General features: G+C 41.8%; 1 protein-coding gene across 16 annotated transcripts in view; it reads left to right on the plus strand.

The window, feature by feature from the left end:
* PDE4DIP (phosphodiesterase 4D interacting protein) overlaps positions 1-12885 on the plus strand; it is a 225903-nt gene that overhangs the window by 47963 nt on the left and 165055 nt on the right. For all 16 annotated transcript variants that reach the window (XM_040471481.1, XM_040471488.1, XM_040471485.1 and 13 more), the window contains exons 2-3: positions 630-685; positions 5260-5411. In XM_040471481.1, the coding sequence (XP_040327415.1) occupies positions 630-685; positions 5260-5411 (208 nt within the window). The remainder of the gene's footprint in view (positions 1-629; positions 686-5259; positions 5412-12885) is intronic.

The raw sequence follows: 12885 nt of genomic DNA on the forward strand, positions 1-12885 counted from the left end.
TTAACTGACTGAGCCACCCAAGCGCCCCCCATTAATAGACTTTTATCTGTTTTTCCAAGTCTACTTCCTAAACATACGTTGGATTTTTTTGCTTATCTTCATCTCTGCTTCTTTTAGTTAAAACCATCACAACTTCTTGCGTTTCCCATCCACTTTTATCCCCTCCACACAGTCTCACTCGGCAGCCAGAATGATCTATTTAAAATCAAAATCTGGTCACTTACCACTCATTCCCTCACCTAAAATCCTTCAGTGGTTTCCCAATGCCCTTCACACAAAACTCTGTGTCCTTACTGTATCCCACAAGGTCCTGCACAGTCTGGTGGCAACACTGGTTTTCTCTGTTCTTCCAACAAGTTAACTTCCTTCCTGACTCAGGGTCTTTGCTGTTTTCTCATAATGGAATTGTGTGTTCAATGGCTATCTTTACATGTTCTTACCCAGGATAGAACCTTCCTGTGGGGTTTGTCTTTGTATCTCCAACACCTAACACTGTCCTTAATCCATGGTAGGAGCTTAATAAATACTTGTGGAGAAATAAATGAAAACAGAATGTCGGTGTCTTGCCACCTCAGGGACTGGGGACTCTAAGGGTATCTCATTAATTAACAATATGTTTCTCTCCACAGAGATTATTTTGCAGAGGATGAAGGGGAGATGGTATCCAGAACATGTCATGTAGCAGGTAAGGAGGCTGTGGGTCTTACCTTGACAAATTCTTGGTCATGGTAAGGAGGCTGTGGGTCTGACCTTGCTAAATTCTTGGTCGTGGTAAGGAGGCTGTGGGTCTTGATAAATTCTGGTTTCCTGATGATCGTAATTCCCTCAAATTATGGACCCTTAAATTCATCATGGCAGGGGCACCTGGGTGGCTCAGTCACTTAAACATCTGACTCTTGATTTTGGCTCTGGTAATGGTCTCACGTTAGTGAGTTCGAGGCCTGTGTTGGGTTCTGTGCTGACAGTGCAGAGCCTGCTTGGGATTCTCTTCTCTCCCCCCCCCCCCACCTCTCAAATAAACAAACTTAAAATAAATAAACACATAAATAAAATAAATAAAATAAATTCAGCATAGCAATATTCTCCGACTTTTTGTGAATTTCCAGATTTGTACCTACCACTATAACATGTGATTCCCCACCTTCCCAGCACAGCACAGGAAGTCATAATTGAAATTACGATTCTGTAATTCCAAGGTTAAAGTCACTTGTGAAATGATTAAAATAGATTCTGCCACTAAAATTAAATCTCTACTTGCATACCGTTTAAATGGGTATAATAATAGTGTCAACGTCATAAGTGAGATTAAATGAGAAAAACTCTTATTGTAGACTTATAAAGGAATAAACACCCAGTAAATATTGTTGTTATTAAGGTGTTCATAATAATATCACATAATTACTGAACTAACATTAGCATGGGATTTACCTGAATTATGAAACCAAAGTGAAGATAGTTCTCTTTGGGGGAGCATTTTTCACAGGAACCTTGAATCACTTAAGGGTTCTGCCTCCTTCGCTAAGTCATTTGCCTTTTTCATTCCAGCCTTGAAGCCCAGATGGTTCACATGCACAGCATGGAAAAAGTTTTTAATTTGAATGTGTTAAGGATTTCAGACACTTACAATTAGCATTTGTAATTGTATATGCTAAGTCTACAAATTCCAAGGGTCTACTATACTCATTTTGAACATCAAGATCCTCCATTTTGCAGTGAAAACTCAAAGGAGTAGGGCAAAAATGGAAGGGTAGAGAAGATGCTTATTGTTTCTTTTAACTCTTATAAGAGCTCTGTGAGGTATTATTTATTCCCACTTTCACAGTGACAGTGAAGCTGAGCAAAATTAAGAGATTTTCCTGAATTCCCACAATTGGCAAGTGGTGAAATTCATATCCAAGCTTCAAAGACTCTTCCCTCCATCACATCCCACTGATCTAACTGTAATGTATTGTTCTGTTTCATCAAATTTTCTTCCATTCGATAGCCTATTTAATTTCAACTGATTGTGGGAGAAATAATTCTTTTCCAGTTTCTCTTAAGTAAAGCATTTATTTGCATTTACTTAGAAATATCACAATATCAACAAAACAGGTGCAACCTTGCTATTACTATAATTATTATTAATTTGCAAGCACAGACTGTTCTATAATTAAAAGAACAACAATTATTTTGTACAAGCTGAATCAAAGACAGCTGAATATGGAAACAGAATACTACCTCTATCCATAACTAATTTGTGCTGTGTACCAATAAAACCTGCTTTAAATTTCTGTTCCATTTTAAAACCCTCTGCTCTACCAGGCAAGATGAGTGGCTATTGAGAATACCAGTAAGGATAGGGATATGTAGGGGCACCTGGCTGACTCAGTCTGTGGAGCATCCTACTCTTGATCTCAGGGTTGTGAGTTTGAGCCCTGTGTTGGGTATAGAGATTACTTTTAAAAAATTAGGGCGCCTGGGTGGTTCAATCAGTTAAGCATCTGACCTTCGATCTCGGCTCAGGTCGTGATCTCGTGGTTCATGAAACCAAGCCCCACATCAACTCTGCACTGATGGCTCAGAGTCGGCTTGAGATTCTCTCTCTCCCTCTTCCCTTCCCCTCCCCCCGTCACAATGCTCGCTCTCTCAAAATGAACATATAAATATTAGAAAGATAATAAAATAAATTTTAAACAAAAAGACAGTGAGTGATCTGAAGACACACCTGATACTATGTTAACTTTACAAAACTGAAGACACTGTACAGTGTCCATTTTAAAAACAAATCATGTGGCCTTACATTTCAACCTTTTTTTCTTTAAAACCAGTGGTGTAAAAGGGAGTTAAATACTTTTCGGTAAGAAAAAAAAAAAAAAACTGCACTGGAATCACCCTGTCTCTCATCATTATTTTCTTCTTCATCTTTTATTTTTCTCCTCACCATCATTTTCCTGATCCTTTCTGTCTTCCGACTCTTTTTCTGTCTTTTCTTAGCAGAGAACAAATTCCGAGTTGATTGAAATATCTAGAGGCTTTTTCTTGTGCTCTTTCTGGCAAGTTTGCAGAAGGAAAAAGAAAGAGGGAGGGAGGGATATTTTCTCCCATCCCATGGCTTGCCTTTTCATTCTTAATGGTTTCCTTTGTGAGCAGAAGCTTTTTAGTTTGATGTAGCCTCACTTGTTTATTTTTGCTTTTGTTGCCTTTGATTTTGGTGGCCGTGCATATATGGTCAGTTAGTTTTTGACAAAGGAGATAAGGATGTACAAGGAAGGAAGGAAAGAGAAAAGAAAAAAAGGGACAGGACAGAAAAAGCATTTGATGACATTTTGCCTCTTGGCTCGTTTGTCCATATGTGTGTGTGTGTGTGTGTGTGTGTGTGTCTAGTTAATTTTTCTTCAGAGCCCATTTTGCTCTTACTTGCACTGATGCCATCTATGGAGCTCAGTGGATAGCAATGGCTGTCATTCTCTCTGACTTTAAAAAAAAGAATGTTCATAATAAAGGATCATTGTTTCCTTCTGCCAACCATGAAAAGGTGTATTTTTCCATGTCTTCGACCTGAGTCTACATCCCTAAGTCCACCTCAGTCTGAGGTCTTCTGTGTACTCTGCTTCTAGGAAGCCCTGATTTCTTGCTTCCACAATGGTACTTCACAAAGGCAGGCATGGGGTTAGCAGCAGCTTTTCCTAGGGCGATTCTTCCTTTAATTAATGGAATTACTGCATTTCTACCCCCTGCCCTGTTTTCCCTCAACTCTTAGACCTGTGATGATTCCCTTTGCTCCTAAATTAACAGTATTAGCCGACCGCTCGGAAGGTTGAGTGAAGAGAACATAGGACTGGTTCTGCCACTTTTTAGCATTGTGATCTTGGTCATGCAAACTTTCTGAACCTTTATTAACTCATAGTAAAATGGATTTAATAATCGCATCAGTCTATTTCACTTGGAGTAGTAACTTTATAAACAAAATAATTCATATGAAACTACTTTGTAACCTGTAATGCCTGTTAAAGATGTTGGTTGTAATAATTGTTACTACTCTTAAATAATGACCTGAAATATTTTTGTAGAAACACCTCTTAGCTAGTAGCTTGATTTTTTTTTTTTTTTTTAAAAAGAGAAGCTATTTCAGTCTTCTTTCGTCATGTGCCAAATCACCCTAAAACTTAGTGGCTTAAAACAGGTGTCAACAGGGGCGCCTGGGTGGCTCAGTCAGTTAAGCGTCCGACTTCGGCTCAGGTCATGATCTCGCGGTCCATGAGTTCGAGCCCCACGTCGGGCTCTGTGCTGACAGCTCAGAGCCTGGGGCCTGTTTCAGATTCTGTGTCTCCCTCTCTCTCTGACCCTCCCCCGTTCATGCTCTGTCTCTCTCTGTCTCAAAAATAAATAAACGTTAAAAAGAAAAATTAAAAAAACAAAAAAACAGGTGTCAACAAACTGCAGCCCATGGGCCAATTGCCAGTTTTTATAAATAAAGTTTTATAGCAACACAGTCATGCTCGTTCAGTTACATGTTGTCTGTGCCTATTTTGAGCTGCAAGAGCAGAGGTGACTAGCTCTGACAGAGATGGTATGATCCACGAGCCTAAAATATTTACTATCTGGCCCTTTAAAAAAAAGTTTGCCCACCTGGGGCTTAAAACAACAATGATTTATTATTTCTCACAGCCTTGTGTGTTGACAAACTGGGCATTTCCTCTGCTGGTCTCACTTGGGATTACTCAAATAGCTGCAATCTTTTGAGAGCTTGACTGGGGTTGAGAGTCCATAGACAGCTTTACTCACATGTCTGGCATTCGGTGACTGGCTGTCAGCTGGGGCATCTCCATTCCCTCTGTCCTTGGCCTTTCCTCCTCCAGGAGGGTAAACTGGGCTGCTTCACAGTAGGGTGGTCTTGGGGCTCTAAGAAGACAAGAACAGAAATGCATGGTCTCTCAAGACTTAGTCTCTAGAATTCATACACTGGCATTTTCATCATATTCTCTCAGTCAAAGCAAGTCACTAAGCCGATCCAGATCCAAGGGCTGGAGAAATAGGCTCCACTTCTCCACAGAGTAGCAAAAGCCTCCAGTTACAAAGGGGCACAAACATGGACTAGTGCGTTTCACTGGGGACCAGTATTAATATGATCAGCCACACACTACTTTATGTGAACTGTTTCCGTGTGGCCCAGAATTGATTTGTACTTTGTGGAAACCAAATTCTGCTGGATGGTGCTGGTTAGAAGGATCATAATGCCACTGTTGTATACAATTTTTTGTTGTTCTGTTTTACCGGCAGCTTTTCTTAGTGACACTAAAGATCGAGGCCCTCCAGTGCAGTCACAGAGTTGGAGAAGTGGTGAGAAGATCCCCTTTGGACAGATGCCTTCCTTGAGAGCATTTGAAAAACCCCCTCAGGTGCAGACCCAGGCTCTTCGAGACTTTGAGAAGGTAAGTCACGTGGGTGAATAATTGTTATCCCAATTAGAAGGAGCACCAAGGGATAGTGATGTCTCATAAACATATGACCCATGGCTTAGTCTGGATTGTGGCCATTCTTATACCAACCAGTATGATGTCTCTTTTAAGAGCATATGTCCCAAGGGGGCGTGGGTGGCTCAGTCGGTTAAGCGTCTGACTTCAGCTTAGGTCGTGATCTCATGGTTCGTGGATACATTGGGCTGTGTGCTGTCAGTTCAGAGCCCACTTTGGATCCTCTGTCTCCCTCTCTTTCTGCCCCTCCCCTGCTTGTACCCTTTCTCTTTCTCTCTCAAAAATAAATAAACATTAAAAAAAAATAAATAAAAACAACTCTTAAAAAAAAAAAAGAGCATATGTCCCAATAAACATATGTGTTATTAGCTATGCCCTGAGCACTCTGGTTCATGGACAATTGCCTGTAGCAATGATTCTGTCTTAGCATTTTTATCCCTGGCTTACTTCTCAAATAAATTCAGGAAGTTTGAATGGCACCCTGAGAATCTATAACTGGACCATAGTGCGCTTAGGGGACAAAGTTTAATTGGCTGGCATTATATTCTCAGTGGCTTGAACCACTCTAGATCTCTGGATACTGTCTGCAGTATAAGGTGGCCTCAGCCACAACCATTTGCTTCTCGAAAAAGAATCTGGCATTGTTGCTTACAACTTCTGATTCAACTCTTGAAGTGCTCTGTGTCTTGATAGGTTTATCCTTAGATTTGGACAAGAGCCAAATTACTGATAATGTAATACAAGTCCCCACCTCCCTGTGCCCTGGATTGACCCCAGGAAGTCTGTATAATAGAACCTGTCTTCTGGGATTTATATGGCCTGGAAAGAGCACACAGGATTTCTTACACCAATGTGCTAAAAAAAGAAATAGCTCTTTGGTGCCCCCTGGGGGTTGCCCATGGATCAGGCCACATATGAGCACTGTATACATATGCCCTTAGATTTGTGGGTGGGTTTCTTTCATTTTTTGGATTGATAGCTTTTGACATAAAGTAATAAACTTCTATTTTCAAAAAAAGGTGAATAAAACAGGATTGACATGGGTTTACCCTGTCTTGCCTCAATTTGTGAACAGAAATGCTTCCCGAGGATCTAATGTACATCTTACCAGATATTCCTGTGGACAAAGAAATATGCTCAATACTGGGGCGCCTGGGTGGCTCAGTCGGGTGAGCGTCTGACTTGGGCTCAGGTCATGATCTTGTGGTCTGTGAGTTCGAGCCCCGCGTCGGGCTCTGTGCTGACAGCTCAGAGCCTGAAGCGTGTTTTGGATTCTGTGCCCCCTCTCTCTCTGCCCCACCCCTGCTTGTGCTCTCTCTGTCTTTCAAAAATGAATAAACATTAAAAAAAAAATTTAAAAAAAGAATATGCTCAATATAAAACCTGCCCGAGAATGAAACAGCCTACTGTTAGTGTTGAGGGTTGTTTTTTTTTGGGGGGGGGGGGGGGCGGGGGTGTTGTTGTTGTTTTGGGGGTTTTCTTGTTTTGTTTTGTTTTTTTCCTCAGTTGTCATGGATAGTGTTGTGGGGTTTTTTTGTTTTGTTTTTTGTTTTTTTGTTTTTAAAGACACAGAGCTTACAGGAATATTAAGTGGTTTTGAACACTAAACCTCTGAACAGCTGTGTGGTGCTGGTGGTGAGAGAGGGGGTGCTAACAACCCCTCCTCTTTTTTCACCTTTTGCATCTGCTGCAATGCAGAATGGATGAGCAGAGTGGCAGTCCTTCCCAAAGCTGTGTGGGATGCTCTCTGAAAGAGTCTGTGGGCCTGTTCCTTTTGGTTGAGAGGTGATTTGGAATACAGAGGTAAGGGAGTCACTGCTGAGGGAACGAGTGGCCAGATGCGGTGGGCACAGGGAAACGAACGGGCTGACCTGGGCACCGAGCAGAGGTCAGCTGACTCCTCAGGTTTGGCCTCCCAAGTCCTTCCTCTTCCCAGCCTGCTCTGGGATAGCAGATCGGTCCTCACTTCTCAGTGCCGGGAACCACTGACAGAAACCAAGAGGATGCAGAGAAAAGGCGAATAAGGGATATTTCAAATCTCACCCGCTGTGTGTCAAGCAACAAATAAATGATGAGGCTGTGACACACATTTTTGTCAGAAAGGTTGTTGCCAGGGCTCATAGAAATTTTGACTTTTTTAGTGCCATAGAGTCTGTGTACCATGATCATAGATCCTGACAGGTGATTGGATCAGTGATATTTTACATCTGGACTCCTTCCTATGTGCTTTCTCACGGGTCACCACGTCCGCCCCACCCCCAGCGTGTCTGGGATGAGCGAGACCAGAGCAACACGGGATGGTACTAGCTAGCATATGCCGATCGCTTTCTATGTGTCACGTGCTGTTCTAAGTGTGTGTAGTATTCTCTCATTTAATGCTTACCACAGCCCTGTGAAGAAGCAGAACAAGGGAGGAAATAAAGGCACCAAGAGTAACAAAGGAACTTACCCAATGTCTCCTAATGTGGGCCGAAAAAACTCATCATTTTTGTGACCTAAAATAGTGAGTAATTTCTAGGTTGGGAGCTCACCTGGTTAAAGTATGGTGGTCACGGGGCTGGAACCATGAGCTCCTCCAACTTAGATGAGCAGAGTGTGGCATCATCTTCTCTAAGTAAACTGTAAATCTCCTTTATTTCCCAATATTCCCCATCACGTGCTTTTTGCTCCATTAATTCTGAGCTATTTGCAATTCAAAGCCATTTCGTACTTTTTAAAAACAATATTTATTTATTTTTGAGAGAGAGAGAGAGAGAACATGAGCGCACAAAAGCAGGGGAGGGGCAGAGAGAGAGCGGGAGATACAGAATCTGAAGCAGGCTCTGAGCCATCAGCAGAGCCCCACGCAGGCTCAGACTCATGAACCAAGAGATCATAACCTGAGCCAAAGTTGACACTCAACAGACTGAGCCACTCACATGCCCCTAAGCTCTTTCATACTTCTGAGTTTTTGTTCTGGTGGTTCCCTCTGCCTAGAATACCCTTTCTCTCCTATTCTTCACCTAGTTCAAGCCTACTCATCCTTCAAGTTTCGGCTCAAGTACCATTTTCTCTTGTTTTAGGATGCCTTCCCTGATTCTGCAGTCTCAAAACATTACCCTGACTCTAAGCTCCTCAAGAAAACACCCCTTATGTGTACCCTTCTAGTTTTGAGAACATAGCGTAATGCCAGTGTATAGTAAGTGCTCAGTAAATACTCATCAACTCAATTAAACTTCTTGGATTTGGATTTTCCTTCCCTATTTTCCTCCAGCCAATTCTGTTGAATTTGTATTTCCCCCAGCCTCCCCTTAGTAATTGCTGGATGTATTCATAGTAAGTTGATGTATTAATTGATTGGTTAGGATAGGAAACTGAGAAGTCAAGAAAAGTACGTTTCTTTGTAATAATGAGTTTAAAGGAAGACAGTTTTTCACCTAAACTGGGGTGATAAAATTATAAACGTAGAGTAAGAGACCTTTTGAAATATTCGACAAGACTTATTAAGATCGTAATAGTAGCTAATAATAATAAATAACATTTATTCAGTGTTTATTGTATACCAGGCACTTTTTAGACACTTAACATATCTTATTCCAGCTGTTTTTCAGTTCATTTTTCCTAACTTATGCGGTAGATGTTATAGCCATTAGAGTTGTGAGGAGACCAAGCCTCAAATAACTTGTATAAAGCTGTACAGGTAGAAAGTGGCGGAGCCAGAATAGCTCCAGGATTCTTGGGGTTCTTGGGAAATGAAAGGACCATTCACAGAAGGACAAGTTACATTGCTGGTTTTCTAGATAGAGTCAAAATGGCCTACCCAACACGAAACCCACGGAGGGGTGGGGGTCTGTGGCTGCGAGTCCTAAGGGGGCCTCCACTGCCTTCCGCTGTTTACCCATTTTCTAAGAATGTGGGGTTTAACAAGAAAATGCCAGCAAAACCAGCTGCAGTGTTTGCCTGATTATAGTCAGAAGCCAGCTTTCTCTGGCAGTCCCAGTGCAACCACAGTGATTCAGCCTTTTGAGGCCCCACCCATCCTGGCAAATTTTTCCACTCGGATGTTGATGTCTGTGGGGGATGGAGGAAAAGGAAAGCCCTAAAAGGGGGTTTTCTACCTTTATGGAGATCCGAGTTATCGCAGTCCGGGTTTCCTGTTCTAGTTTAGGTGAATCTGGGCCACCACTGCCTTTAGACCCAGCTATTCCCAGCTCCTTTTCAGTGTCTCTTTGTCATTACAACCTTGGAAAATGAATGTTGCCGGTGAAGTGTATTCTCATTTAAACACTTACACACACACACGCGCGCACACACACACACACACACACACACACACACACACACACACGACATCTATGCTCCCCAAACCACAGTGCCCCAAGCATCCTGGTTTTGTTTTCACTGGCATCTTGAGACCTTCAGAAAGCTATTAGATGAACAAGGAAGGGCAGGAGGCAATTCTAAACTTTGAGCAATCATAAGCACAGAAGTTTTTCTCTTTCTTTTATTTTTAAAAGATTTTATGTTTAAGTAATCTCCACACCCAATATGGGGCTCAAACTCATAACCCCGAGATCAAGAGTCACATGCTCCACTGAGCCAGCCAAGTGCCCTGAATTTTTTTCTATTTAAACCTCACTTTTCAGAGGGATTGTAGTTGTTCTGAAGAGCTTTAGAAATGTTTTCATTCCTAAGCAACATTGCCAACGATTATGTATCAGATCAATCTTTCTTTTTCTTCCCTTAAGAATTCTGAGTAAAAGGAATGATTCTGAGTGCTGCAGAGAACACAGACATGCAAAGGAGTTACCATTCTCAAAGAGCCGTGCAATCTGAATAGGGGGATAAGGTATTAAGATTAAGTTGAAATAGCATCTAAAGGAACAGAGGGAGAAATATCACAAGATTAGGGGAATTGCCAAACCAGCGTATATCTTTAAAACCTAAATATTTGGACAAAACATTTATTATGATTTGCATGTACATATGTGTGTGAACTTCACAAACATAAATCTTACCTCACATTGGGTGATATAATTAATAAAATAACCTTAAAAAGAGGCTCCCGGGTGGCTCAGTCGGTTAAGCATCTGACTTGTTAAGTGTCCAACTTGCGCTCAGGTTATGATCTCGCAGTCCGTGAGTTCGAGCCCCGTGTCGGGCTCTGTGCTGACAGCTCAGAGCCTGGAGCCTGCTTCAGATTCTGTGTCTCCCTCTCTCCCTCCCCCACTCATGCTCTGTCTCTCTCTGTCTCTCTGTCTCTCTCTCTCAAAAATAAATGACCTTTAAAAAATTAAAAAATAAAAAGAACGAAGTTAAAAAAATTGGAAAACCCTGAAAACTCTGACAGCTATAGTTACCAACATGGAAAAGGGCAGTCACTTCGGTGGAGAAAGTGGCATTTCAATGAGAAGCATTCTTCTTATTTTTTTAATCATCTCCTTTCTGTTTCCTCATTAGAACTTGTTTTCTTCTCTTCACTGTATGAAGAGAAGCTCTACATTTCTTCCTGTGGACCCCGAGGAATTTCCATTAAACAGTAATAAAAATCACGATACGTGTAGTTTTATTGAGTGCTTATAGTGTTCAGGGCTCTATGGATTCACTTACTTCACTTGCATTGTCCTGCTCAGTTCTTGTAGCAGCCTTTTGAAGTTAGTACAGCCATTATGTTCACTTGTTTTGAGAGGGACATTGAAGCTGAGAAGGCCTGGGGATTGCCGGGAAGCACTTGAGCTGTGATTTGAACAGAAGTGTACTGGTTTCAGCGCCTGAGCTCTCAGCCACAATTTTATCACGCCTCTCTATGGACAGCTGACCTCCTTATTCATTTCATTTATTTGTTCATTCATTTGTCCCCTCAGCGCCCGAGTGCAGCCTGTGCGCCAGGCCCTGTTCTAGCTGTCAGATGCACAACGATCAGGTATAAATATGTGTGACACTTCGTGACACATGAGCCAGGTACATGGCAGGGGTGGAAGAGTACAAAGCCCACCAGTGCAGCGATGATGATATACCCAGGCTCCCCTCCCCCACCTGCCTATGGGACTCTCAGCGATGTACATAACTATTGAATGCAGCCGCAGCAGCCACTGAGGCCATGGGCAGCCGCCCCACCCCCCACCAAGGACTTATACATAGAAGGAAGTTGAGATGCTTCCTGCATGAAAAGATATGTGTTTAAGGATGAATATTTACTTCAGTATTCTTTTTTTTTTAATTTTTAAAAAAAATTTTAAAATCTTTATTTATTTTTGAGAGAGAGAGAGAGCATGAGCAGGGGAGGGGCAGAGAGAGGGAGACACAGAATCCGAAGCAGGCTCCAGGCCCTGAGCTGTCAGCACAGAGCCCGATGTGGAGCTCGAACCCACAAACTGTGAGATCATGACCTGAGCCGAAGTCAGACACTTAACTGACTGAGCCATCTAGGCACCCCATATTTCAGTATTCTTTATATAAATAAAATATTAAAATAATCTGGGGCACCTGGGTGGCTCAGTCAGTTAAGTATTGGATTCTTGATTTCGGCTCAGGTCCCAATCTCATGGTGGTGAGATGGGAGCCCTAGATGGGCTCTGTGCTGGGTGTGGAGCCTGCTTCCGATTCTTTCTCCCTCTCCTTCTGCCTCACTGTAAAGAAATAAAAGAAAGAAAAGAAAAGAAAAGAGAAAAAAGAAAAGGAAGGAAGGAAGGAAGAAAAGAGGGAAGGAAGGAAGGAGGGAAGGAAGGAAGGAAGGATGGATGGATGGATGAAGGCGAGGGTTGATTATTTTGAATATGGTATATGCGCTCAACAGAACATCATAGAGCAATGTACTGAGTTGGAAAGGGGTCCATAATAACAAATTTAGGATTAAACAACAAAACAACAACAACAATTTGACTGAATATTACATGAGATAAAATCTCTTTTTGAGGGAGGAAAAAAATAGAAATGCTTGTAAGGACCTACACCAAAATATTGATAATGATTATGTCTGGGTGATGGGTTTAGACGTGAGTTTTGCCTTCTTTATAACTTTGTGTATTACCTGAATTTTTAATTATGTTTTCATTCTCTCTAAGCATTCAGCAAATATTTCTAGAGTTCTTATTATGTACAACATAATGTCATAGCACTGCAGATACAATAACAAATATGCAAACCTGGTTCCTGCCCTGATTGTCTTTCCAGATTAGCTAATTACAACAATATAATCACTGTAATATAATTAAGGAAGCTACACTATATGGCTGGGGATCCTAACTCACTTGGAAGGGGTGGGAGGACTCAGAGCAAGTTTCCTAAAGGAAACTCCATCTAACCAGGGAACTGAAGGGGAGGAATAAGAATTAGCCACCAATAGGGGCTGGGGATGGGAGAAAGAAGAATGTTCCAGATTCAGCTGAGAAAGACGAAGTTAATATACCTTAGGGCATGGGTGCAAGGAATGTGGAGAAGTGTCAAAACTGGA

Source organism: Herpailurus yagouaroundi, unplaced genomic scaffold (genome assembly GCF_014898765.1).
Source record: "Herpailurus yagouaroundi ecotype Mexico unplaced genomic scaffold, PumYag 77, whole genome shotgun sequence".
In the NCBI taxonomy this organism is placed as follows: domain Eukaryota; kingdom Metazoa; phylum Chordata; class Mammalia; order Carnivora; family Felidae; genus Herpailurus; species Herpailurus yagouaroundi.